The sequence below is a fragment of the Penaeus japonicus genome, unplaced genomic scaffold (genome assembly GCF_977035675.1).
Source record: "Penaeus japonicus unplaced genomic scaffold, GWHDUDI00000001_assembly GWHDUDI00000021, whole genome shotgun sequence".
Taxonomy (NCBI): domain Eukaryota; kingdom Metazoa; phylum Arthropoda; class Malacostraca; order Decapoda; family Penaeidae; genus Penaeus; species Penaeus japonicus.
This window is the reverse complement of record NW_028234423.1, coordinates 17,230,764-17,258,263: the sequence shown is the minus strand read 5'-3', so window position 1 is coordinate 17,258,263 and position 27,500 is coordinate 17,230,764. Positions and strand designations below refer to the sequence as shown.

The following is a 27,500-nucleotide window of genomic DNA, read 5'->3' as shown; positions in this document are numbered from 1 at the left end:
GGGTGCTTCGCCAGGAGCCTTTGGGCGTGTGTTGGTCAGTGGTGTGGGCGCAGGGTGTGAGGACCTAGGCGTCCCCGCAGGAGCGTGGGCGTGGGCGCTCTCTCTCCACCCACCGCGGAGGAATACCTGGTGAAATTGGGCAATCCGTGAGAGAGAGAAGCAGCTTTGAATCCGCGCAGCTCGGCCGTGTGATCTGGCTTTATTTTCGGCTTGCTGAGGCGCTATGTCCGCCCAGACGGTGCAGGGGATGAAGACCGAACCTGTGGTACAGCAGACGTCGTCCCAGGTGAGTGCAGGGCGCCGTGGGCGCTTCTCGGCGCGGGAAAGAGGGGAAAGGTGTGCATGTCCTTGTGTCGGGATGCGATAGGCTCCGCCTTTGCAGGAGGCGTCACTGCCAGCAGCCACGTGCTCCAGGATAACCCCGGGGGCCAGCCCTTCCTCGCCGGGCACCGCCCACACTGCACCCACCGCCCATCGCACCCCGCCCATGGCACACAGGCCGCCCCGAAGCCGCCTGCAGCCCGCCCGTGACCGCCGAAAGGGCGTGATGAGGCCGGGCTCTCTGGTGCCTGGGTGAACTGGGCGGGGCTGAAGGAGGAGGAGGAGGTGGAAGAGGAGGAGGAGGAGGAGGAAGTGTTGGCGTAGGCCGAGTGCGTTCTGCCCTCCGCCCGCCCCTCCCCCCCTCCCGTGGCACTGTGGGTGTGCCCGTCCCGCCCTCACACGCCCACCGCCCGCCCCTCCTCGCCGCGCCCGCAGGAAGGACCGGGACACGGGCTGGGCGGGGCCTCGCGGGGCCGAAGGGATAACACGAGGCTCAGCTCTGATGGAGCCAGTGCGTGCATGGCGAGGGCGGGAGGCGAGGGAAGGGCCAAGGCCGCCCTCGCGCCCACCCCGCCGGACCAGGGACAAAAAAACATCTTTTATTTCCTCGAGGCAGGATCGATGGGGCTGAGCGGATCGCCTGGTTAAAGCTGCTTTCGAGTGCGAGGCTGGAGCGATGGGGCAGCTTGGAAACTTATTAGCCTGTCAATAGGAATTAAAGTTTTTTTTTGTCTTTTTTTTAAATTATTTATCATGCAAGATTGTGGTCAGGTTAGATTTGTATGTCGGTTTCCGTGCCCATTGTTCTTCACCCATTTCTATTTGTTTTATTCTCCTTAAGTTTGCATTTTTCCTCTAGTTTCAATATTTAGATTAATTTTTACTATTTTATAATTCATCATAAAAAATAAAGTTTATATTTGTTTTTTAATTATTGTTATTTTTTATATACACACTCACTGAGTTACAATTTCTCTCAAAATATAGAAAACTGCAGGTAAACTCTCACATTCATTTGGGAGAAATCAAGCATTATCAAATAGATATTTGCACCTTAAAAGCATAACCATTAAACTATATAGAAATAGTCAATCCGTATTCCTCATTGTTTACACATGCAGCTGGCTTTGTTGATGTTTGTAGTGCTTGTTTTTGTTTTGTTTGTTTTTCTTTCATTTTTTCTGTATTTGTCTTCCCATTGTTACAGAGAGAGAGAGAGAGAAAGACACACAGAAACAGACAAAAAGACATGAAAAAAGCTGGGTTGAAGTAATTAATTTTCAGTACACAAGTGTGTGTTGTCTGATAACACACAGGTGATAAAAAAGTAGCATATGTAGAAACGATCATATATTTTATGCTTCATTTCTGTTTTTTTTTTTTTTTTTCTTTTTTTAGGAAGACTTGTATGAAGATTAAAGCTTCTGATTATCATTAAGTGATTAGAACCATTTTTCAAATTGAACGTTGATTGGTAATATGAAAATGTTTTATTTTAACAAGATATACTTTTATATTGGGTTAAAGATTCATTAATGACTCTAAGGCAATATTATGAGAGTATTGATCTTGCTTTGTATCTTTTTAGCATAAAGGAAGTAGAAAAATATTTGCTTGTTGAAAAAGTGTCCGACTTAAGGGTAAATTACGAGGAGTGCCATGCTATTGTACTTTGTTTTGAATTCTTGATGACTTTTGGTTAATGATTTTAACGTAATTTGTTTATTGAAATCCATTCTTTAGATTCTCCTGTATTTCATGAATTATTGTTCTGTCTTTTTTTTTAGTATTATTTTGATAATTAGTCTCTCATATAATTTTCCATGATTTAGGTTTTATGAGATGCAATCTATTAAGAAACTTATTATGAAGTCTGGCATATTCACAGATATATTCTGAAGTATTTTATTCAGAATTATTTGTTGACAAGTATATTTGGTAATTCATGTAAATAGGAGTGCATTCCTCTGACTATTAAGGACATAGTCAAGAACTGTCTCATCTTAGGTGTTAGGGAAAAAAAAATGACAACATACATCATCAGTTTCCCAGCTGTTGCTCATTAACTCCTGTCAGGCAACCCATAATCAGCCTTTCTTTACTATAGGCTATAGTCATGTGATGGCTGTTTGCTCTCTATCATTCTGGCAAAGGACAATAAGCCCCATGTAAATTCTAGCAAGATAGAGCTTGGACTGGTCCTGAATTTGTTGTTAAATCAAGCTCTCTCTTGCCAGAATGTACATATTGGAGGTTTGTCAGCCTTTTACTAAGTACAGAAGGAGTAGAGGCCATGGCAATTGCTTGAGTCACTCCAGGAGTATCTTGATAAGCAATCATAGGCTTTCCCAGAATTTCAGTGTCAAATAATTTCCATAGCCTCCTTGCTTTAGCAGAAACCAATAAACCTCCATCTGATATATTCTGGCAAGGTAGAATAACCTATACATGGTAGAGGCTTCTTGGCACAGTACCAGTGGTAGTTGTATAAATATCTTTTAAGCATTTACTGTTAGTGGTTTATTTGAATAGATTTATTGCATCATCCATCAGATGAATAAGTTGATTATAATGTATGCAGCCTCTCTTGAAAGATTGGTGGACATTAGTAATAAAGAAAAAAAATCACACTTTATATTTATATTAGTTGAATACTTTTTCCTTTTCCCAAATGCTAAACACTCATATTCTATTAGTTTATTTTTTCAAGGTTTTATATGATCCTGATCCCGCATTTCTTGTTAATATAATGATCCCTTGCACATGCCTTTCCTAATTTACCTATTAATGATTACCTCTACCTCTTTACAGAGGGGAGAGACCCAGGGGACGCAGATCATAACAGCAAATGGCCAGACGTATTCGGTTATGCCCCAGGCGCAGATGCAAACTGTTACAATAGATGGGCAGGAAGCGATATACATCCCCGCCTCTGTCCAGCACGCAGCAGGAACGCAGCAGATACAACTCGCCGCAGGAAATCAGGCTCTGTTTGCCCCTGGTCAGCTGATAAGAGCACAGAATCTCATCCAGAATGTTCAGACCGTGGGACAGGTTGGAACGGTGAGAAACCTTTGACAGATTTACCAGCTGTGTTGAGTTAGTGTTTGTTTTGTAATTGAATTGATAGAATATATGTTTTTTTTTTATAATATTGTTATTATATTTATAGTAATAAGCTATGTGTGTTATTTTGTGGTTTACTATATAGATATTTAATTTTGTAAATAAATCATTCATTAGAATATCTGATATATTTTCAAACATTCTATAATGTCAAATATTAATGTTAACTTGATAATGAAAAAGGTATCTTTCTAATGATAACATCATATGAATTTCTCTATTGTTATTCATATTAGTATTACTGTCATTAGTCCTGTGGTTTTAAAATTGCCACTTTATTGTCACTGAAGTGGCAAGAAACAAATTTCAAAAACTATCCCTGCACTGTCACCTTTTGTGCTACTAATAGTAAAAGACATTGCTCTCTAGACTTTTCTTTGTCTAGGAAACTTTTTCCTTTAAAATGAACAAGGAGAAATCAGGGAAAGAGATGAGTTATGTCTCAAATTAGTTAAATTTGAGAAGAGAAAAATATAATAGAATAACAATTGAGTTACTCGAAAGTATAACCTCAAAAAGAAAAATGGGAAAAAATTGAGAGAACGAAGAAAAAGAAAAGTACCCATGATTTCTTTATAGTCACATTCATATTGAAGCTGAAACATTAGCAAACATCTGCTATTGACTTCCCAATATACGAGGATAAGGGAATGTTAAATCTACAGCCGATAACTGTGGGAGGTGTGAGACCTGCAACTGCAACGGCTGGAGCAGCCCAAGCAGCGCCTACTGCCGCCGCCCAGGTGGGACAGATGGCAACACAGGTGATGCAGTCAGGGGTCGCTGGCGTACCCCAGGCCACCATCCCTGTGCAGATACCAATCTCGACAGCAGGAGGACAGACTATCCTGCAGACTATACCCTTCCCTTTACAGATCCCCGTCCTGCCCAACGTTGTCCAGGCTAATGGCCAGACTATACAGGTCATCCCTCAGATAGCACAGGTAAACACATTTTTTTCTGTGTGATTGTGAGATGCTGAATAATGGTTTCTGGTTTTATAACAAGGGAAAAATGCCCCAAAGCTTTAAAGCATATGTGTATGTATAATGTTATTATAAAAGCAAATTTTTTCTTAGAAAACTTTATTTTTACTTCATTATCCTTGCCAATATAAGTAGATGCTATAGGGAGAACCATTTTATTAATCAAATATACCTGAGATGTGTATTTAAAGTTTGTGTATTTCTACTCTGTTTAAAGCAACAAGTACCAGCACAGCCTCAGATAGCACAGATCCTGCTGCCAAATGGCCAAGTTCAGCAGGTGCAGATGCTTTGGGGTGGAACGACAGGCATGATGTCCCTGGCTTCCAACAGCCTAGGGACAGCTGCCAACATGACACAGATTGCCACCTCTCAACCTGTAACCACCTCCACGTGGGCAACAAACACTGTCTCATCACCTTCTGTGTCCATACCTGCAGTTCATTCCAGCACACCAACCAATTCCTCTACTGATGACAAGTCACAGGTTCAGGCCACGCAACAGGTAATGACTTAACAGTCTTGTGCCTTCAAATGTTTTGAATATTCTCTGAACTTCATTTCATAAAAATTGACTTATTGTTACATTTGTTCTCTGCTTAATAATAATAAAAAAAATCAGGTATTGCAACATAAAAATACACTAAATATTGTTTTTTTTATTTACCATCAAATCATAGGCAACATCAGCAGGTACAACCATATCAGCTAGCAACCCATCGCAGGTGGTGCAAGGTCAAGGTGCAAGCATTACCGTTTCAAACACTTCACAACTCTTGCCTCAAGGCATAACTGTTTCTCCTCAGGTATAGCAGTACATTCATTTAGAGATTACATGCTGAATCATTCCAATACTGAATTTGAGATTAAATGCAAATTTAGGAGTTATATCCTGACCTAGAACTTGAAAGCAGTAATAAGTACATTATGTATATATATATATATATATATATATATATATATATATACATATTATATATATATATATATATATAATATTTATATATATATATATATATAATATATATATATATATATATATTATATATATACACATACATACATACACACTGGGCTGTGAAATAAAACCTTCTTTATCCCTCAGCTGTCTGGGTCAGTTGGAGGTGGAGGAGTGACAGTGGTACCAGTAAGTCAGACCTCTCAGCTACGAGCTGCGACCCCTGCAGCTGTAGCCGCTCAGCAAAGTGCAATCCAGATTCCTCAGATACAGGTGGTGCAGCCTATAATCCAACATATTCCTGGTCTTGGCCAGGTGAGGAGTTTCGGGGACTAAGGTTCTTTTGTCATGATGACTTATTACTTCGGTCTCTCTTCATTTTCGGTTCTTCTTTGTTTGTGTTATTATTATTGTGAATTTATGTTTTATGGTGATAGGTTTTATTTCTCAGTTGATTTTAATTCATGTGTTTTGTATCTTTATTTTTCATTTGCTCATTTTCTTCATAAATGCACACATGAATATGGTGTGGTTTGCCAGCTTTTATTTATTTTTTCATATTTTTTCCACTTGTATAAATATTTTGATTAAACGGTTTGCCTTATTTTTTTTTAGTTATATTGCATGTGGAGTGTTTTATTAGGTCAGCAGTAAGTTAGATTGATCAGAAATTATTAAAGTATATTGTAATTTATTTTTTATATTTTGTAAGGCTGTTCTTCTGTTAGAAGAAGGTGCTTTTATTTTTTCATTATAAAATACCTTCTTTGTGCTGGACATCTTAAGATGTTGTGTGTGCTTTCCATTATTTACTAGCTTTATGGTATGATATATGAGTCTAGTTATGATATTTTAGCAAAGTTATTTTAATTAGTATTTGGTAGTATGACCTATTTATACAACTGAAGGAATAAATAGCTTGTAATTTCAACAAGAAGAGAAGTGCACTATGCCAGTGATTTGGCCCGATAAAACATGCTCGCTGTGGTAGGGTTAGATGAAACTTAGAATTACACTGAGGACAATTAATATTTCATTATCAGACACACCATTCTAACCCTTTCTTTTTTTCCCCCATTTTTTCTGCATCTTTAAATAGGTTCAGGTCCTGTCACCTTCCTCCTTACAGTCGCTCACATCATCCATTGGGGCATCCCAACCCATATCAGTGTCCACACTGGGCGCTGTCCCAACGACCACACAGCCTTCAACGAACACGCTACCCACGCAGATCCTCCCTGGTGGAGCACAGATTATAAGTAAGTTGGCAAAATATATTCAATTATTCTTATTCTTCTTTATCTAGGATACTGTGGAAAAAGGTGTGAAGGAGTGAGAATTTCTTGGTAATGGTTATCATTAGAGCCCAGTTAGCTGAGCATTTCTATCATGAGTTGTTAGATAAATAAAAAAAAAATCTTTGTATGTTTTTATAAATTAATACTTGTACATATATAATCTAACTAACACTGTATTTTCTGTTGATTCCACAGGTGCCAGTGGCCTGCAAGGTGAGAGTGATGGGGGAGCCAAGTGGGTTGTATCAACAGGTGGTCAGGTGAGCCAAGCCCAGGTAGTCCCACAGCCGGAAGACTCGCCCACAAATGATCCAGGCAAGACGAGATTAAGACGTGTGGCCTGCACTTGCCCTAACTGCAAGGAGGGAGATAGAGGTGGGGAGAACAAGAAGAAAGTACACATCTGCCACATCCCCGGCTGCAACAAAATGTATGGCAAGACGTCACATCTACGGGCACATCTGAGGTGGCACTCAGGTGAAAGACCTTTCATTTGTTCTTGGCTATTCTGCAACAAGAGATTCACACGGTCAGACGAGCTTCAGGTACGTGATTGAGGAATGCTTTATTCAAAGAGATTGGAAAGGTTTTATGGTTTTTAATGAAAACAGAAAAGGATTGACATTTAAAAGGAATTTGTGCTTCATTTTGACAATAGATAGTTATAATGTTGTGTTTATACAGTTGATCCAAAATCCTTGTCTTGTTGTGTACTATTTGTGAGTAATTATATCATGTCAATATTTTGTCTTTACTCATGGAATACCTCTCCATCTTGCAGCGTCATAAACGAACACACACGGGGGAGAAACGGTTTCACTGTCCCGAGTGTCAGAAACGTTTCATGCGCTCTGACCACCTCTCAAAGCATGTCAAAACTCATACAAAACAGAAGGGGATGGTGAGTAATTGGAATGCTTTCTCAAATGTAAGTGGAAAATGGCTTCTTTTTTTAAAACTTTATGCTTAATTACAGTTAATGTGGGGTAAGTTATCAAAAACTGGGATCTTGTTTTTTTTTTGTGTGTCTCTCTTTATTTCATTTTATGTTCTTTTTCTTGGCTTGCATTCTTTGTGATGTGAGCCTTTGGAATCTGTGTCAGAAACTATGAGTAAATGAGACTCCATGTTTCGATGAATTACCCTATTATCCCTTAATTGTTTAGTTAGAAGTATTTCTATTTCTTCTGTCCTGTTGTTTTATGGTTAAACAAATTAGATATTTATTATCTTAACTGGGTAATATAATTATTTGCTTTGGTGCCTTCTGTTCCACTTGCTACATTGTATTCCTTATGAATAAAAAACGATATAATGCAGTTAAAATCACCATAAATATATGTGTCAAATGTATATTAATAATGTCAATTGTAGTGAAAGGACCACATGAAAATTTTAATTTTTTTTAACTGGTAGATATTCCTTCCTTTTCAGAACATTCCCAACAGCACACAGTCATCAGACAGCAGTAACTCCTCTGATACGTGCGAGAAGATGCTCATTACCATCCCAGATCAGTCAGGTGATCCACTGCACATTTCAACAGAAGGAGAAGTCCCTGCAAGTGTCCAGCAGCCGCAGGCACCTCAGTGATTTTTTTCTATGTCTATGCACCTGTTCAGGAAACAGCTATGGATATGTTTATGCTGGCCTGTAATGAGTGTATCGAGTTGTTTTACCCTCTCGATGACATGCTGTTGGTTGTATGAAAATGAGATCTTTTTTTATATATATATAAATATTGTACAGTGGGGAGAATCTGTAGAGTAGTCATTCAATCTCTTTGTATATATAGTATATGGAAAATATAATGTGCTACTTGAACAAGTGAAGTGCTGTGTTATTGTGATGGAAAACTATATCATTGCTTATTTTTCTTATTTTTCTGGAATGCCAGAACATTCATTGCTCATTTTGTTATGCAACCGAAGAAATATTAGAAAATCACTTTTGAGTGTGTAGCTTTTACTAGGATACAAAGAAAGTATCTGTGATATACAGTGATTTTCTTCAGGCATTTTTTTTTTTTTTCTTTTTTTCTTTGTAATATTAAATGCTTGTACTACCCTGAAAATATCCATAATGCCCAAGTCTTTTAAGATGTTTATAACAGTTTGCAGCTGTCTAAAGAACTTAGTGAGAGCTCTCTGAGAAGAAAGCATAGAATAAGAGAGAATGGAAAAAATGAATAAAAATAAAAATCACTGCCTTCCCTTCCGGTGATAGTGTTCCCTTAGCTCCTTGATAGTTTGCTCACTGTAGGGGAATAGTTGCTGTAAGGACAGGTGAGAGAAGCTGTAGGGCTGGACTTTTGTATATGTATACAGACTACAGATGCGGAACCATTGCAAATTTCTGTGACTTGAAGGATATGGCATCAAAATGATACGGTTGTTCTCAGTTCTAGATATTTAAATTCAGTGTAATACACTTGGTGATAAGTTGCCATGGAACAATATCCTCTCTCACAGAATCTTTAGTATTTTACAGAGCTACTCTTTATATAAATTAAGGACAGACATAATAATTTTAAAGAGAATCATTTTTTTAGGATGATAGTTGTCTCTTGGAAATACAGTTGTTAAAAGTATATTTAACATAAGATTCCTTGCCATTTGATTAACTTCCATAGAAAAATAATTTTGAAAGAATGTAGCTTCTGTATCATGAAAAAAATCTTTAGGCACAATAATTACTGGAAAATGAGTTTTTACTAGATAAATATTTACAGAAAAGGTAATTTACTAATTTTGTTTTATTTTGTAAACATGAATTAAAATTTATTTTGTGAAGAAACTTTTTGAAATATTTCAATCTTGGAAGAACAGAAATAAGGATTTGATATACAGGTAGCTTGACTCATATAGATCTGATGCTCTAAATTTAGTGACTGAGTAATGGAGTGATATATCTGATTCCACATAAACCAAACATTACTGCAAATATTTCATATGTTAAAAGATATATATATATAGTTTGTGAGTGTTTTTTAGAAATGTAAAGTTGACCAAGTATTTCTTTACTGGTTCACTCATGTTGCACATTGTCACCCATTGTTTTGTGAGTGTATAAACGTTTGTGAGTTGGGTTTGTCCTGTTGAATATCTTTAACTGTATAATGAGCTATATTTTGAAAATGTTTTTTGTGGAAAAATGACAAAGTTTACCTCCAGGGAGATACCTAGGTTATTTGTTAGCATTTCTGGAAAAAGAAAATGATAAACATAGTTCAAAGTAGTGCATACTTGTATGAAGTAAAATCTGATATCTGAAAATTGTTTGTGACTTTATTTTTTTTATTTTTTTTCACTTTATTGATATCAACTGACAAAGTTGTTTACTCTGAAGCACTTTAAAATTCTTAAAATGATTTGCTCTCATTAAGTGTCTTCCTAGTCAAGTGACTGTAGCTCTTACTTTGTTAAAATTGTATATACTTAGTTATTTATTTCTTGTATATACTTGTCTTTTTACATTTTTATATTATATACACATGCAGACTCATATGCACAAGGTTCCCATGTTCGAGAATTATCTTCCCTGTGAATCTAATGGTACCTGAATTGTCTGTGGGAATTTTTGTTGAGTTTTGCAGTGTGGACACATTGCAACAAAAACACAGGTGGTGGAGGAATGCCAATGTTTATTATAGAGTGGTAGGAACCTTATCAAAATATAGCAAATAGGTGCCTTGCCTTATTTTGTCACGAAAGAGAATGTGTTATATTCAACTGAATGCACAAATTTATCAATGTGGTTGTTTTTTTTAATCCTTTTGAATGTATATTTATATATAAAAATAATGATTTTTTTTTTCACTTATATAATTTCATATTCATTATTTGTAATTATTATTTATACTTTATTTATTTAATAGAAGAAAAAAAAAATCCCCTATTGAAGTTAAATTACAATATGTGAATGAATAATATTATTCAGAGATTTTGATTTAACTTTTTAAGGATGTGCCAGTTTAAGCTCCAACAGATTTGCAGTGCGTCAGGGCACAATCCTTCTTATCTACTTACATTGAATTAGCAAAAGATTGTTTTTTACAATCTCCATATTAGTCTACATTTCAAGACTTAAGCTTAGAAAAATTTTCTGGTGCCCAGAGGGAATCGGGTATAATTAACCATGTCCTCACCTGACTACTTTTTCTTTCAGCTTTTCTCATTCTAGGGGTTGCCACAGGAGATCATCTGTCTCCATGTTCCTCTATCCTCTGCCTCCTCTTCAGTCAGACCAGCTGCTCTCATAGCTTCTCACTGCATCCATTAATCTCCTCTTAGGCCTTTCTCTCTTTCTTTCCGGTGGTTCCACACCGAACATCCTCCCAAAATGTTCCTCGTCTCTTCTCATCATATGCCTGAACCACCATAACCATGCCTAATTTCCAAACTGTTCCATACGTGTTATTCCTCATATATTAATTTCTGATCTTTTTCTTTTTCATTACTTCCAGTGGGAACCTTAACCCACACAGGACGGGTGGTACAGCATGTGTACCGCGCATTCAAAAGCCCAGTTGCCGGGCGGCACAGTATTGTGCCAGCTATTCATTTAATTTAGGCCTAATAATTCAAAAGCCCCGGCATTTGGACATTCTAGGCTAGAAATCCCCCGTCGGGAATGGGTTAACATCCTCATCTTTTCCACCTCTATTTCTGCCTCTTGCCTCTTGGTTAGAGCTAGTCTCCAAACCATACAGCATGGCAGGTCTTACTGCCACTATACAAGCCTTCCCTTTCGAAGTTGCTGATATTCTTTTGTCACTCCCAACACTCTTCTCCAGCCATTCCACCCTGCTTGTATTCTCTTCCTCACCTCCCTATCGCACCCACCATTGCTTTGCACCATTGATCCCAAATACTTATAATCATCTATCTTTTTCACTTATGTGCCTTGCATTCACACTGCATTTCTACCATCCCTGTCATTCACACACATACTCTTATTTTGACTGATTCATACCCCTACTCTCTGGTGCATATTGCCACCTTTCCACTTCTTCTTTCTCTCTAGTATCTCCACAGATCACTATGTCATCAGCAAATAACACAGACCATAGAGACTCCTGTCTAATACCATCACTCATTCTGTCCATAATCATTGTAAACAGGAAGGGGCTTCCAGCCGATCCCTGGTGCAATCCCACCTCTACACTAAACCATTCCGTTGTCCCGACCACACACCACACTGCTGTTAGACTGTTCTTAGACATATGCACTACACTCACATACTTCCTCATCCCATACCACAATTCATCTCTTGGCACCCTTTCATACATCTTCTCTAGGTCCACAAATACAGAGTGCAGTTCTTTCTGGCCTTCCCTATACTTTTCTATCAACATTTGCAAAGCAAACATGGCATCTGATGTACTCCTACCTGACATGAATCCATACTGTTGTCCACTGACTGTTACTCTTGCCCCTAGTCTATCTTCTATCACTTCCCCAGATCTTCAGACTATGACTTAACAGATTTATTCCGTGATAGTTTGTGCAACTTTGCACATTTCCCTTGTTCTTGAAGATGGGCACCAGAAACGCCACTCTTCAAGGATTCTCTTCCCATCCAAGATTCTGTTAAACAGCTGAGTTAGGAATATCACTGCTATGTCCCCTAATTTTCTCCACACCTCCACCTGGAATATCATCTGGACCCACTGCCTTTCCATTTTTCCTCCACTTCATAGCATTCATTACCAGCTTCACTTAACCCATCCCCGACGGGGGAATTCTAGCCTTGAATGTCCAAATGCCGGGGCGTTCGAATTATTAGGCCTAAATCAATTGAATGGCTGGCACAATACTGTGCCGCCCGGCCACTGGGCTTTTGAATGCGCAGTACACATGCTGTACCACCCGTCCTGTGTGGGTTAATGCACAAACCTCCTCATACACCCTTGGAACTTTGTTCATTATTTCCTCTCTTCATCAGGTCTCTAAAATATTCTTTACCCATTTTTAGTACACTTGTCTCCCTAGACAGCACATTGCCATTTGAATCCCTTATGGCCCGTACCTGCTGTATATCCTTCACTGCTCCATTGCTCTGCCTGGCTAGGCAGAGCAATCATACAATTGATCATACACTCCAGCCTCTACCTTTACCACTTCCCTTTTAACTTCTTGCCTCCTCTCTCTAAATTCATGTCTACTTTCTATGTCTCTGTTTATACCACTTTTTCTTTGCCAACCTTCTCTTAATGCCTTGTTTTGTACCTAGTTATCTTTCCTCTTACCAGATGAGACCCCTAGCACCCTCTTTTCAGCCTCCTTGACTGCACATAATGACATACATTTTTAATTAAGGTTAATCAGGCAAAATTATTTAAATTACAAAGAGAAGAAAACAACTTTTTAAGGTTTTAACCCATCTGAAAGTGTTTACTGTCATTTCTGTCATATACCTTCCTTCTATAATAAAGTGGCTATAGTCTGCTCACTCAAATCTGATAGCTGTGTCTACACAAAGCTTGGCTGCTATTGGTGGAATCAAAGCAGGGAGGGGTGTGCATGGAGTGTGGAGTCACTTTGGTCACCAGACAAGAATGACAGGCTGTTGCAGGAACACTGGCCCTGCTTGCCCTTAAAGGGTTGTGACCTGGCATCATCATCAAACCGAGGATCTGTTCCATTGTCTGTGCGGTATTTGCCATACTCATTACTTATGTTGCCATTTCTTACTTTTCAAATATCTTTGTGGCAGATATTATAAAAGTAAATAAAACATTAAATAGTATTTAGGGAATAATGCTTAACTGATTATACCTACACCAAGGTATAGTGACCAATGAAAAGCCCATCATGGTGAATAAATATAATTATAACTTCCCAACTGAATAGGCATGTAATGAGCTTGTGCCAGATGTAGTCTGCAAGAATCTTGGACTGATTCTTTTTTCCTTTCTTTGAAGCATGTCAAATGAATTTAAACAATATTTGTAAAAGTAAATGAATCAACACATTCTAAGAATAGACAGAATCAAGAAATCTTTCAGTGAACAATTATTAACAGAACAAATTCTAATATTTAGCACCGTTGCATTTAGAGAGCATTCGGTAGACAGACCCTTATGGCTAAACTAAAATCTGGTAAGACTTCAAAGAAGTTTACATAACCTTCAGAAGGCCGTTTTAACAATTAATGGTTGTTCTTCTGATGCACAAAACAGAGACACTCTGTTTATATGTCCAAATAAACTTCCATAAAATGTGATATATTTTTATAACATTTAAATTTGAAAAATGCTTCTCACTGTTACATCTTCAGTAATCAATTTCAGCCTATTACAAACAAATATAATATTTTGACTAACATGTAATATAAAGAAGTCTTACTTTTTTGGGGGGAAAGAAATTAGTTATTTTGTACTTTGTACCCTGACCAGCTGATGTATTCAATATTATTATAATAAGTTACGGAAAGAAACTAACCATGAAGGAAAGGAAGATTATGCGAATAAGGGTCTATCAAAAAAATATGGTTATGAGCATTAGCATCCAGACCACTTAACCCATTCGCGCTGACGTCCTGGCACGTGCTACATTTGTGCTGAAACGTCCGCATTAGAATGATAGATTATTCTTAGTACAATTCGATTTTCATACTTGATTTGTCTTAGCTACTTTAGTTTATCCTTCTAAATAGTAGAAAGAATATGATGATCTGAGTCGAAAGACTATCGTAAAATCAATTGTAATTGGCCGAGGAATGAAAAAAAAAAAAAAAAAAAACATCTTTTTGTTGCCCCACTAAAAGAAAATGACACTTGAAAAAACATTGCTGTTACTTGCATTCACTTGTATGCACATGTATGGTTGTTCATATTCTCTTTCTTTTCTTTTAGGAAGAAAAAAAAAATTGAAAAAAAAAACTATGTTTGTTACCTCACTAGAAGAATGCTTCCACTTCCCATTGGTATTACAACATAGGAGTAAAGAATATGGAAAAAGTTCAATAGAATAACACTAAAAAAACAGTGCTATAACATCTTTTTCGACTGATATACATCCTCTGAACATAGCACTACTTTCTACACATGATTACACTTTAGAGTTATCGGGAGTAGGCGAAATTCCGCCCCGGCGTGAATGGGTTAAGAGGGCAAGGGAAGGGGGGACTTTGGAGTGTGTAGGTCAACCATTATTTTTTTTTTTTTCTTTTTTAAATTTGTGTATTTTCATTCCATTACATATTTTTGACCTATGAGAGGGAAATGGAGAAAGAGAGAGAGAATGTTAACCCAATTATTTAGGAATATAATGTGACTTATACAAAAAAAAAAGCTGCTATTATGTTTTCCAATCTTTTTTTTCTCCTTTCTCTTTATGGTAAATCATTCACACACAGATGTCCTACATTACTTTTTGGATTCTCTTTTTTAGAAGGTTAATAACAAAACCATTTACTTGTTTCACTTTGATGTAATAAGCATTCTATTTACAATGGAATTGGTGCATAACACTGTCACTGGACGTAACACTGAAATAAAAACACTGCCTCGAGATTCTAGTGTCACAGAAGTTTCAGTAAATCTTTAACAGCATTGTCTTCAGCACACTCTTCTGGTTGAAGTCCATCAGAGTCCTCAATGGAGGCATCTGCTCCATGGTCCAGTAACACACGGATCATGTCTGTATGACCACAGGCAGCAGCGTAGTGAAGTGCTGTCTGTCCATCTGCGTCCCTCTCATTCACATTGATCTTGCGCTCCAGAAGGCACTTGGCCATCTCTGAGTATCCTCTGTCAGCGGCCCAGTGCAACAGCGTCATGCCATTCTCATCCTTCTCCTGCAGGACTTGGGTCTCCAGGTCCTTCACCTTGTTTACATTATTCTCCTTTACCCAGTCAAAGCAGCTCTTATCTTTTTCTGGGATGTCATCTTCTTTTTCATTCCCAGCAAGACTACTCACTCTGACCCATGAAGTCCTGGGACCTTCACCTGTGCCAACCTTTAGCTCCCAGTCTGGGTCAACGTCAGAGATGGCAGACACGTACTGCTTCATGGCTTCGTCCTTTGTCATGTTTCCCATGCTCTTCCATGCCTCCCACTTTTGCTTACCCTTAAAATCAAAGAAACCTGGCTTGGGAATATTGCATGTTCCTTCTGTAGCTTGCTTATAACGTGCATAAAAGTACAATAGTTTTTCTGTATCCAAGGATGCAGCATGGCTTTGCAAAAGATTTGCTGCTTTTAAAAAGGAGCTTTCTAACTCACTCTCTGGTGATGCTGTATATTCTTCTAGGTCATCCATATTCTAGTTCTTGAACTTTCTAAAAAAACAAAAAATATCTAAAACAATACTTTTAACACTACAGACATTCAAAAATGAAGATTACTTTGTTGTCGGCTGTACATTAACTATGCTTCCCTCAATGAAATGCGTTGGCTTGCTGGTTGCCGAGTCATATCCATTTCTATTGCCGAACTGTACAAAGCCAAAGCCCCGGCTCATTCCACTTGATTTGTCGAACACAACATTGGCACTAGTAACGAAGCCAAACTGCGAGAAGTGCTGCCGAAGCTCCCTGTGACCAACTGTCCAGGGAAGGTTTCCAATGAAGACTTTATAGAGGTTACGGGATGCCATTAGGCTTCTTGCTGTGTGTGGCTTGGAGTGCGATTGGGATGCCTCAGAAGATGCCCCTCGATGAAAGGATTGCTGACTTGCTTCAACTTCGAGCGGTTCTGGTGATCTGAAACACATGAACTGTGTGAGAACCAGGTAGGTTGGAGTCGGCTATATTGGGTATGTCTGCATCAAAGGTCCCTAGGGGCAGCTGGGTACACGACAGGTTCCACTTATGCAGCAGGTGTTCTAGCGACCAGTCCGATGCTCGCTCCTGGTATGAACACACAAATCGGGCATGGGGGTTGTGCTCCAACAAAAATGACACGGTAACCAGGATGTCCTCAAACACAGCTGGGTCATAGAAGCAGTCCGAGCCAAGGATAATATCTATGGGCCCTAGATCCAAGAGCTGTGGGGTGAAAAGGCCCCAGGTTATCCCTACCACTGCGACTGACCCACCTATGCCATTGGCCTGACACGACACCTGGCAGTTCTGCAGACACTTGGGGAGCTGCCCCGAGTCTGACAGAATGACATTAGCTCCACATTTGGCTGCTACAATGCCCGGCAGTGCCGTTCCTGCACCGAGCTCAAGGACATTGCGTTTTGGGAAGTCGTGACGGTGATACCAAACATACTGTGCCAACACTGGGGCACATGGCCAGGTGTACATGCCATAGCTGGGACTTACTACCTGGAAGGGGATAAGTGGTTAGATAAAAATCCAAAACTGAAGGGTTTCTAATTTAGTTGTTCTAATACATCTAACAAAAATAATACAACTAATCTAAACAAACAAACACATACATACACAACAAAAAGTATCATAATACTTAAAACTTAATGTAAATATATGGACAAACAAAATCACATGATTAGAAAAAAATTAATCAAACAAAAAGTCAAATTAACGAATTCTAATAAATGAACAAAAAAAAAATACATTTGAAGTATATCAGGCAATGCACCCAACTATATTTAAGCTAAGAATTGACCAAAAACTAGTTTATTTCATCATTGACCCTTTGACAACAAAAAACATATATATGACAAGCTTTATTTCCAATTACCCACAAAAAGCAGAATTGTCCCATAGCCTTAGAAGAAACAGTTCCTTTAACTGCTGAGAGCAGAATCATTCTAACACATCTTACATTAGGTGGGAGAGGCAGAGGTGCTGCTCCATGTGGGAAATAGCACAACTAAACTTAAAATTTATAAAAAGTTAGTCTCTAGCACTAACAGATATTTTCATTCTCTTGATGGGGAAGGAATGAGCAATCAGAAAAAATATGCAGTTAAAAGTTAAAATCAACCAAGTATGTTCATGTGTTTGCTTACTTGAAAGTGCAACCTTGGAACTCAAGATAAGTGCTATGGTTACCACACCTATTCCCAACTATAAATTACAATCAAAACTTCTTCAGCCAAATGGTGAGTACTAGGCAAATTTTGGGCTGACATTTGGCAGTTGCAGGTTAGTAATTACAAGCTGATAAAAGTCAAAAGTGCTCAAATGCAAAGTGACAAGTCAATTAAAAATGAAACTAAAATTACTTCAAGGCCAAGAAATGTGACAAATAAAATAATTTACTCAGAGCAGAGGATATTCAAATTCCACATTAACCCATTGCGGACGGGGGATAGATTCACAAGCCCATTCTCCAGGATGGGTTTTATTTCAGAGTGAGGCAGCTTCACACTACAACTTTTCCCACTCTATTTCAGTCACAATGTAAAACTAGAGCCATTTTTGTGTTTCATTTTTTTTGTGTTTAACCCCTTCAACACGAGGACGCGTATACTGCATCCTCGCAGTGCTCGCGTCAAATCCGAGGACACCCATACTGCGTCCTGGCTGAGTTCTGGTGGAATTGAGTTTTCTTTCTTCCGGATACTGTACGAGATCTTTCAGAATAGAGGTCGGATATGATATGATATATTACTTGACTTTCATTATTAATAATTTATTACATAAGAGTGGGATTCGCTTATACCAGGGGAGGTATTGATGGGCCCTGCTAGCAATCATTTTATTATTTATTTATGGAACATTATGTAAAAATATAAAACTTATTATGATTAGTTTACCATACTATTTCAATAGTTTTCTTTGGTTATCTGAGTGAGGCCTCCCACCAAGGTCACTCTTTCTATCTTCCTCCCAACCCATGTAAATAACTTGTCACATGCATATGGGGGAAGAGGTTAACTATGCATATTTTGATATATAACACATGATGATTATGTTGAGGTTTTGGCTTAAAACTTGTCATATTCAGTAGGGACGTTTAAAATTTGGCGCGCGCCGGCAGCTCGGGTACGGCGCGAGGAGCGTTTTCTACTGCCCGTAGTGAAGGGGTTAACTGTATTGAGAGAATTATATGTGTACTATGACAGGCTCTATCAAGGCTGCAGTTGACTAAAATTGTAGTATAGGAACCAAATCAGCTCATAAAGAATATAAAACTAATATCCATCTACAATGAAGATAGCATGAAGGGAAGAGGAAGGAAACCTGTGCTTATGACTGTGAGTGCTTCAGTAAAAGGCATTCCTACTGGCACAGGGGCACATTTCAGATACTATGCATGGTTTGAGTCCCCTTCCTCTTCTCATTCTGCTTGCACATCCTTCATTGGGGTACTTTAGAGCAAAAGGTTAGTAACTTGCTGTGTGCCATTGCTCTATAAAGATAGTGCTTGCTAAAGGCTGTGGATGAGTGCCACTCAAGACTCTCTCTCCTGCTGCTGCTAGAAGACTTTGGTGCCATCTAGGTTTTGGATGTTAGGTTTGCTTAATATTATGGCAATTATAGTAATTATGACTGTAATAGCCATCAACGCTCACTCCTTACTCATAGCACAATAAAACAGCACAGTGATCCAAAATCCCTGAACATCATATATGTCATGACACCCATCGTCAGGCCAAAGCTCCTGCTTCATGTATGTCATGACACCCGTATGTAATGGGTTAATTACAAAATTAATAGCAACTACCAAAGTGTGTTCTTTAACTTGAAGACCTAAATCAACAGCAAGAGATGTGATACTACAACATTTAGAACAAATAAAAGTATGATATTTTCACCTTGTGATAAAATTGTTGGGAAAGTCAAAATACACCTACTAAGCTGCTATTCCTTCCCTTACCACATCTTGTTAAATGAATTGCAAATGCTTGAAACTCCATTAATTAACACTAAGCTGACAAATAATGAACAGGAGGCATTTGCTAAAGTTGTATAATTCTTGACAGAATAACAAGCTATAACAATTTTTGATGAAGATAAGAATTTAATCTATTGCTTTCAATCTATCATCACATCTTGATGTAGTCACTGAAAAACTGACATACAGAGTAAACTCTACTATGAAAAAGTAAGAAACAAAATAGAAGAGCCTCAACAAGAAAGATTAGCTTAACATAGCATAGCATTCTCACATTATACTGAGATATCAATCGACTTCTGATCATAACAAAGGGTTTCTGTCTGCAGAGATTTAACTGAAGCTATTTAGGGGATGAATCTCAAAAATTAACATCTAAATGCTTGAGAAATTTAGTTTCTTGTTTGTGAAAGTCATGCTGTCATATTTAGAAAACTTGACCACTGTCAAATGAAGAACCAGTCTGAGCCTCATCTTTCTTGGTAGAAGCTTGCTAGTCTTTGTTAGAGCCCAAGTGCAGAGGCCACATCTATCACTTGACAGCACACAAGTATTGAGTTGAATTTTAGGTTTTCTGATGCTGAACACATAGCTTTAAGTAGGTAGAACAGAGCCAAAAATAATTACAAGAAAAAGGTCTTTTTTTGGAAGCCACTGCAGTTGTCTTCTGAACATTTACCAAAGCTTAAACAATATCATGGCTCCTGCATATTGTGAAAACCCCAAAAAATCCATTATGAACCACTGACATAAGACAGATCTCGGACTGGTTCCCCTTTTGACAATCATTAGTCAAGGAGATTGACAAGTTCAATCTTGCCAGAATATCTTAGGTGGAGGTTTACATATCATGGCCAGTGTGGGAAAAGCATTCTGGCCACAGCACCCTTTGGGCAGATCCATGAGTTTGAGTTGTGAGTTTGCCTTGTGGATCAGTTTCCAATACTTAGCCCATTGATAGATTTGCTTGCTTTGGACACTGGGTGGTTATTAGTGCCATCAGCACGGCAATGAAAGAAATAACCCTCCCTAAGACTAAATAATGAAGAGATGCAGAACAGGAAGGCCAAGTGTGTTCATGGTTTCAACCTAACTGGCATAGGGGTAAATTGCAGACAATGCACGTGGTATGGAGCCCTTTTACTTCTCAATATTCTTGCATAGAATGTTGTCTGAAGCAAAACTTGACGGCTATGTTCAACTTAATCCCCATCTACAATGCATTAATATGGATTGCTATGTTGGTGTGTTCCAGTAATGGATTAATTTTCCCCTATCCATGTGGTCTGGTCTTTGCCAGGGGGCCAAAAAGAAGAGGCCATAATAACTGGTATGAGGCCAGTGTTTTCTATATCCTTACCAGTGATGGAAATGCTTGCTGCCTTTGATGTGTTGGATCACAGTAACATCTTAATCATTTACTTTAGATCCATAAGACATACAGAAAGTATATACAGTACAGGAGAGACATTCAATGTTCTCTGGTAACTTATATTAGGATCGTTGTGCTGTCTACTGCCGGTCAGGTATATCTTTAAATAACCAATATTATGTGCTATTGTATATATAAAAACGGGATCAATCTGTAGAATATCCAACAGTAACTAGGCACTTGGGTTCTCCTGTTACAAAGACTAGGAAATATATGCCCAAACAACCCAGAAAACGAAGTAAATCTATATAAGCACCTCAGCCAATAGTCCCAAACACCCCCAATTAACACCCTGCCTCTCTCGCCTCCCAAATAAAATAACTCTCATGTCTCCCTGCGAAACCCTCTCACCACGCCCACCTCTCCCTCTTGTTCTCACCTCGGGTATCAACACCTCAAGACATTCAGACGACCCAGAGTTCCTGCCCTCACAAGACCTGAAGAGGAATTTCCGAACGTGTTGTGGTACCTCAGCCATGCGCCTTATCGGACCGACTTCCTAAGGGATCACTATTCCGCGCAACGTTTTTATTATTATTATTATTATTATTATTATCATTATTATTATTTGAGGGGAGAAGATTGCATGTAAACATTCTTATTTTGATGCTTTGGGGATTTTTTTAAGAGCTGGAAGGGTGGATGGATTTCAGTAAGGTTGAATGTGTGAAAGTGTTTTATATGGGATTTTAGAAAGAAAAGTCTACGGATTTTTTGTTTTTGTGTGTTTGAGTAGAGTGGCTTACGTATATATTATCAAACTCTTGATTGGTGTTATGCGATGATATTTTACTGAGTATTAATGTATTATCAGTATATATATATATCTTCATGGGATTCTAAATGCACAATCGTATTCCATTCCTTTAGGATTGGATAATACATGGATACTGTCGACAATCTGTGCAAAATAAAAACTATTACCTACAATAAAAGATCACTACCTCTTTCTTATACATTATATATGAGATTAGATGATCTATTATTCTAACACCGAAAAGAAATCAGAGAAAAAAGAAAAAAAGTTGAAAATACATATTTTATGAACAACCCTCTTAATCCTTACAAAAATCAAATATTAGACATTTATATAAATAAAGCTAACGGAATACCCAAATCAAAGGAATACAAGAAATAAAACCTCGTTCCCTTTTAAAAGAGAACCATCCAGCCGGTTGTGACACACAGGTGACGTGTGTGTTTGTGTCAGAAGCTTCCTGACGTCCGGAGTGAACGCGTAGCTTCTGTACTCACTCCTCGCCGAAGCTTCATCACAGAAACATGGTGAGTTTGACGGATTTTTCAAGTTTTATTGGTTGATTTGGCTTATATTCTGTTAAGATGTAGTTGAAAGTGTTAAGTGTTTGATTGTGTATTATATATTTTGTGAAGAATTGTAGGAATTTTGTTTTAACTTAGCGGCATATGGGGCTTGTTTGGTTTTGTCTGGAATTATTCCGGCGAGCGATATTTTGTTTTATATTTTGTGAATATGGAATAGGTCGTGCTATTTCACTAATAGAATTGTGGTGAATTGTAAATTGGTTAGTATGGAATGAAGGGATCAACAAATTGGTATGTTCTATGGACTGACTTTGCCGGGATATTTTGACAAGATTTTTAGATTTATGAAGATTTTATTTCACTCTCCTAACCGGATGGCTAATAGGAAAGAATTGATATAAAAACAGATACATGGCTAAAGAATCTGAGAATTTTGAGTCCCATTCGTGTTACCTTTATGGACGAAAGAGAAAAAGAAAAGAACAAAACAATCTACCTTTTTAAGACCAGGATTTGGTACATATTTAAGACATTTTATAGTATAAATGATTGATATATGAATATACAAAAAAAGCTGGGGAAACACCTGCTGGAGTACAGGTTTTGTTTATTTGCTTTTGTTTCACATTTCATTTTAAATATCAAGAAGAAAGGTTCCAGCTGGGAAACTAGGAAGGTCTTTTCTCTTTTTAATGAAAGCAAGAATTCCTGATGCACAAATCTATATGAATATTAAGAGGGATATTCTTCCTACAATGTACCTGACATAAAATGTATGAATTACTTTTTATCATAGTCAAAACATTGCCCTTTTGAAGATTATTAATTTCTGCAAAGAAATGAATTCCTAACAAAAGAAAAGGAAATCTGCCTTTCCTTTGACACACATGCCTACTGAAAAGATACTAAGCTTCCTCTCCCCCTTTTCCCCCAAGCCTTCCTCGCCAAGTTCAACCATCGTGGGGTCCGGAGGCCGCTCCCCCGCCCGCACAGTGTCCCCCCGCAGTGGAGGATCGGGCTCCATGGCAAGGCAGTCGGGCGGATCTACCGCCAGACAGCGCAAGACCACCACCACCACCTCCGGCCGCAGCGCAGCCTCTACAGGCGGCATGTGGAGGTTCTACACCGACGACTCCCCCGGAATCAAAGTGTGAGTGTTGTGGGTCTTTGGGGGGTTAGTTGGGTTATGGGGTTGGGAAGGGTTTGAATGGGCTGTTTAGTATTATATTTTCACTCTTGGGGGTTTGGGGTGTTTTCTTCCTGTTTCTGGTGAGGAATGAAAGCAGACTATTGAAACCATTCTGCTGAAGAAATAATTCTTCAGATAGTGTTCCTTGAGAAATAGAGCTGTTTTTACCAGAAATATCCTTGAATTTATATATTTTTTTTTCTTCATACAGTGGACCCCTGCCAGTCCTTGTCGGTTCCCTTGTCTTCATTGCCACCGTCTTCATGCTCCACATCTGGGGCAAGTACACACGCTCTTAGATACCCATGGATGTGGACGGGCCTTTTCCAAGTCATGTCAAGTGACATTGAGAAACTGTCGGCAAATGGTACGAATGACTGAATGTTGAGAAATTTTGTTATACGGGATTTTTGTTTTTAATGAGAATACCTCTGTCGACCGAGAGCTTGCGACTGACATTTTTCCCATGTGAACGAGAAAGTTAGTAAATTATTGGAGGACGACAAGCGTGTGTAAACATTTGCTTCACCGAGGGGGGTCACTTGGGAATTATTGAATGATCGGATGTGTTGATCATTCCAAAGTTTAAGTGATTCGTTTATATAAGATTTATATAGGTTTAAGGAAATGTGGAACTTTTCTATAATAAATGTTATATGAATGTTTTGTTTTACATTTTTTGTCCAAAAAGAGTTGGTGGTTCAGATCTTTCATTCCTGTGACATATGTATACTTATTACTTAAGCTAAATGAAGGATAGTAGTGAGTAGTTTTCCCTTGTATGAGTGTGGAAAGCAGTTCTTTCTCAAAGCATATTTTGATTCAGGGAACTCTAAGGAAAAAATCTTATTTTGTTGGTAGGACTTGGTTGTTATAAGAATTGTCATTAGTCTATTAGTTTTGTTTTTATTTCAGTATTGTAGATATATGCCTCAATTCCCTTGAATGTGTGAAAATACTCTCAAGTTTATATTGAAAAATAAGAACATTCCCAAATAGATATGAAAATCTATTTGGCAATTTGAAAGTAATCATTTACAGTGCAATTTACACTTGCATATTACTGCATTTTGAATTTTCAACTCAAGTGAAATTATCAAAATACTTTACAAAGAACTAACCTAAATGAAATTAAGACTCAAATGTTATATATAACAAGCTTTATTAATTTGGATTTATAATTATCCGTTTAATGTAAGGTATTGCTTACAGAAATTATTTACAAATAAAGAACCAATGGGATAAATTTGAAAATATCCCATACCAATTTGAAATGGAGCACTGAAGTTGTGTCGAATACAAAGTTATCACTATTTCAGCATTCATTAATGACGCATTGTTCTGGCTGTATTAACGTACCGCAATATATATATATATATATATTGTATCAAACTATTCTGAAGACAACCTCACTAATGCATTTATTTCCTAGAATATATTTAGTAATTAAGATTTATTTTGGGCTAGTGCATCTATGATCATTTTCCACCTTTGGTTCAAAATAGTCCAAGAAAGTGGTTGGATAGTCCTCATGTGATTTCACCATTCTCAACAGTTGGAAAGGAGGAAAATGTGTGGATAACACTTGTTTCCAACTGGCACCTAGTGATTCTGCTCAACTATGGGCATGTCAAAGTGGCCTCATAATGTGTAATGTCAAACTTTACAGATCATTGTCTTTCATGGGATAAGTATGACTGACTTTGGAAGTGGCAAGGGGGTTAGTTTCATTAGTAGATTCCAAAGGGAACTTTGTTAACCCATTCCCGCCGAGCCGTTTCGTCTTTTTTGGCGTCAATGCTGGGGCTCTTGAACGCATAGGCCTAAATCAATTATATCATCGACGGCGTATGACGGCACCCGCGCTATCATATTACATAATCGCCGTCTGTGGCCGGTGTATGACGGCATTGGGTTAAATATGAGTTGACATTTCACTAATTTCTGATTCGAGACTAATTTCCTTATTTTTAATGAAAACCTCCCATCTTATGCTTGTCAGGCAGAACTGAAGTGAGTGGATACTGCATTATGAGTATTCTGCAGGTAAACCACTGAAATGCCCATAGTAAAGTGAAATCGTCAGATAAAAGCTGTATCACACACTACCATTTACTGGCAGTACTAGCAGCTGCCTAAATACTCGACTGTAGACACCACCATGGGCATTGATAGCAGATTCTAGTTAGGGTGGGCATAGTCTTCCAAGCAGTTCTCAACTGTGGTGTTTTAGATACCCAAATTTGATTGGGGGGAAAAAAAAAAATAATTTCCCAGTTTTGGCAGTTTCAGGGTCAGCAAGGCATACAAGCCACATTGTAAGGAGATGAATAAATTTTCTCAATATAAATCTTAATGCTGCATTGATTCATTAACTGTCAACTTCATATCTAACTCTATTTAAATACCTGTAAAATGCAGTAGCCTTCAATTATAAAGATATAAACTAATTAATACTCAGATCTAAACAAAAACTCAAGACCTTAATAAATGGTTTAGTTTTCTAAATGCTTTTGCAAGGATTTATGGACCTTGCTTTGATATGTGAATTGCATCCAACCTAATTTATTTCATAAGTCACCATTATGATAATTTTTTGAATGATTGTCTACTGTCTAGTATGAAAGATTGCATAGTTTAACTGGACTGATTTCAAGTATATTACATGCAAGAAATACTATATTACAATGTCCTATCTTAAAGTATCACTTATGAAAAGAAAGCTCTGAGAATTGCGGAATAAAATGAGGTTGAAAAAGCTCTAATTTTTTTTACAATCACAACCTATACAACTCATCTTGTACAGAAATATATATTCTTAGCAAGTATAAAAATGTGGAATGTCCTACACCATTAAATTAACCGGTTCTCACTCGTATGCAAAAACTTCAGGATTCAGAAATATAACATTTACTTATTCATTAACAAACATCTCTGAAGATACACAGCTAAGATTCTTGAGAAATCCTAACTATTGTCAGTTCCTATGGTTTACTTATAGGAAATGTTAATGCTGACCATTTCTATTACTCAAAATTTTGACAATTTCTGATATGCTGGCATCTAGGGTTATTAGTGGCAGTACTGTTAATGAGCTTCAATGAACTGAACAAGACTAGTCCAACCAATACATTTATAAAGCAAGGAATCTGATGTAGCAAGATCAAATTGTTTATATTTCTATGATTCTATGAGCTGTGTAATCTCAAGGCCTTTTAGCACTAAATTTTCTCAATGGTTCCCTTTGCTATGAAATGTTTCTAAACCTGATAAAAATTGTATTTATCTCTAAGCATGGCCAATATAGTTTAATTAAAAAAAAAAAAAATCTATTTGCTCAACTTCTATTACATATTTGAGCTCATATCTCATCACATCATTACTCTGATATTATATTTGGAACTCCCCCCCCCCCCTTATATACCTTTTATATCAATATACTTGCATTCACAGTCTCTTTTGCTCATTCACCTTTGCAATGCTGAATGGGATCTACCCTTTGAATACATCCCTCTTGCTCAAAGTACTCTGTCCTCATGATAAAAATACGATTAACAAGACCTTCCCTATGCTTGGTCCGAGTTCCTTTTACCTTACTTTTTCATACATATATATATTAAAAAGTAGTTAAATATTCATATTTCCACATCTTTCAATTCAGTAAAATTAAATACGAAGTAGAATCCCTAATGTTGGGCTGTCCCCTTAGGGTATCAATTAAGTTTGAATCTGGCTCAAGCATAACTAAATACGGGTTAGGTTATAAAAAGAAAAGAAAAGAAAACAAGGATACATAAGAGTGATACTTTGTGCAGCTGTAACTAAAGTTATTAGTGGTCAAGAGGGAGGAAGATGGAGCCGGCGTGAGGAAGAGGAAAAGGAAGGGAAACAGGACAATTTCTTTGGAAAAAGGGAAGGGAGTTATAATTTTCTTTATTAACTGAAATAAAATAAAAATGTTTATTCATCAATTTTTACAGATTATTTCATCTAATAGTAAGTTACTTCCACCATATTTCTGGTTTTTTAAAGTGTATATGCCAACAATATTAGACCTTTTAACAAAAATGAAAACATAAAAATAAGTTTACATAATTACCTATGGAATGTTACAAGAACCTGAACATACAAAATCCTTTTACAATATC

At 37.7% G+C, this 27,500-nt stretch overlaps 6 protein-coding genes across 12 annotated transcripts in view; 2 read left to right on the top strand and 4 right to left on the bottom strand.

Annotated features, from left to right (window-relative positions):
- Positions 1-10,441, top strand: part of LOC122249666 (uncharacterized) — a 10,490-nt gene extending 49 nt beyond the window's left edge. Inside the window, exons 1-10 of one of the 7 annotated variants that reach the window (XM_086548761.1) lie at positions 1-286; positions 3,133-3,384; positions 4,323-4,391; positions 4,651-4,938; positions 5,114-5,239; positions 5,539-5,706; positions 6,491-6,650; positions 6,885-7,234; positions 7,471-7,590; positions 8,124-10,441. The exon at positions 1-286 is cut by the window's left edge and continues 49 nt beyond it. In XM_086548761.1, coding sequence (XP_086404887.1) covers positions 224-286; positions 3,133-3,384; positions 4,323-4,391; positions 4,651-4,938; positions 5,114-5,239; positions 5,539-5,706; positions 6,491-6,650; positions 6,885-7,234; positions 7,471-7,590; positions 8,124-8,282 — 1,755 coding nt within the window. In that variant the 5' untranslated portion in view covers positions 1-223 and the 3' untranslated portion in view covers positions 8,283-10,441. Of the gene's footprint in view, positions 287-831; positions 1,093-3,132; positions 3,385-4,112; positions 4,392-4,650; positions 4,939-5,113; positions 5,240-5,538; positions 5,707-6,490; positions 6,651-6,884; positions 7,235-7,470; positions 7,618-8,123 lie in introns of those variants that run through there. The other 6 variants (XM_043010726.2, XM_043009679.2, XM_043009678.2 and 3 more) reach the window with 6 other exon arrangements.
- A 4,663-nt stretch (positions 10,442-15,104) lies between these two features.
- LOC147469463 (acyl-CoA-binding domain-containing protein 6-like) lies at positions 15,105-15,956 on the bottom strand. The gene has a single exon (XM_086548759.1). The coding sequence runs from the start codon at positions 15,954-15,956 to the stop codon at positions 15,216-15,218; it is 741 nt and encodes a 246-aa protein (XP_086404885.1). The 3' UTR covers positions 15,105-15,215.
- LOC122249668 (SRA stem-loop-interacting RNA-binding protein, mitochondrial-like) lies at positions 15,105-16,292 on the bottom strand. Its single transcript, XM_043010729.2, has one exon. The coding sequence runs from the start codon at positions 16,290-16,292 to the stop codon at positions 16,038-16,040; it is 255 nt and encodes an 84-aa protein (XP_042866663.2). The 3' UTR covers positions 15,105-16,037.
- On the bottom strand, positions 15,105-21,385 carry LOC122249096 (histone-arginine methyltransferase METTL23-like). The gene is made up of 2 exons (XM_086548760.1): positions 21,259-21,385; positions 15,105-16,968 (listed from the first exon to the last, which is right to left on the bottom strand). Exons 1-2 carry the CDS (start codon positions 21,355-21,357, stop codon positions 16,375-16,377), a joined length of 693 nt encoding a protein of 230 aa, XP_086404886.1. The 5' UTR covers positions 21,358-21,385; the 3' UTR covers positions 15,105-16,374.
- A 637-nt stretch (positions 21,386-22,022) lies between these two features.
- Sec61beta (Sec61 translocon subunit beta) lies at positions 22,023-24,013 on the top strand. Its single transcript, XM_043009687.2, has 3 exons — positions 22,023-22,163; positions 23,099-23,313; positions 23,564-24,013. The coding sequence occupies exons 1-3, from the start codon at positions 22,161-22,163 to the stop codon at positions 23,649-23,651; spliced, it is 306 nt and encodes a 101-aa protein (XP_042865621.1). The 5' UTR covers positions 22,023-22,160; the 3' UTR covers positions 23,652-24,013.
- Positions 24,014-27,279: 3,266 nt separating this feature from the next.
- r-l (rudimentary-like) overlaps positions 27,280-27,500 on the bottom strand; it is a 13,281-nt gene continuing 13,060 nt past the window's right edge. Inside the window, exon 11 of the mRNA XM_043009683.2 lies at positions 27,280-27,500. This exon is cut by the window's right edge and continues 560 nt beyond it. The gene's annotated coding sequence lies outside the window, so the exon portion shown is untranslated.

What these genes read in the sequence shown, in the direction of transcription:
- LOC147469463 (XM_086548759.1), bottom strand. Translation starts at nt 15,956, where the DNA reads ATGGATGACCTAGAAGAATATACAGCATCACCAGAGAGTGAGTTAGAA.
- LOC122249668 (XM_043010729.2), bottom strand. Translation starts at nt 16,292, where the DNA reads ATGGCATCCCGTAACCTCTATAAAGTCTTCATTGGAAACCTTCCCTGG.
- LOC122249096 (XM_086548760.1), bottom strand. Translation starts at nt 21,357, where the DNA reads ATGGCTGAGGTACCACAACACGTTCGGAAATTCCTCTTCAGGTCTTGT. An exon ending in TTGAGGTGTTGATACCCGAG is followed by an intron (nt 16,969 to 21,258) that starts GTGAGAACAAGA and finishes ATCCCCTTCCAG; the next exon opens with GTAGTAAGTCCCAGCTATGG.
- Sec61beta (XM_043009687.2), top strand. An exon ending in GACTCCCCCGGAATCAAAGT is followed by an intron (nt 23,314 to 23,563) that starts GTGAGTGTTGTG and finishes TTCTTCATACAG; the next exon opens with TGGACCCCTGCCAGTCCTTG.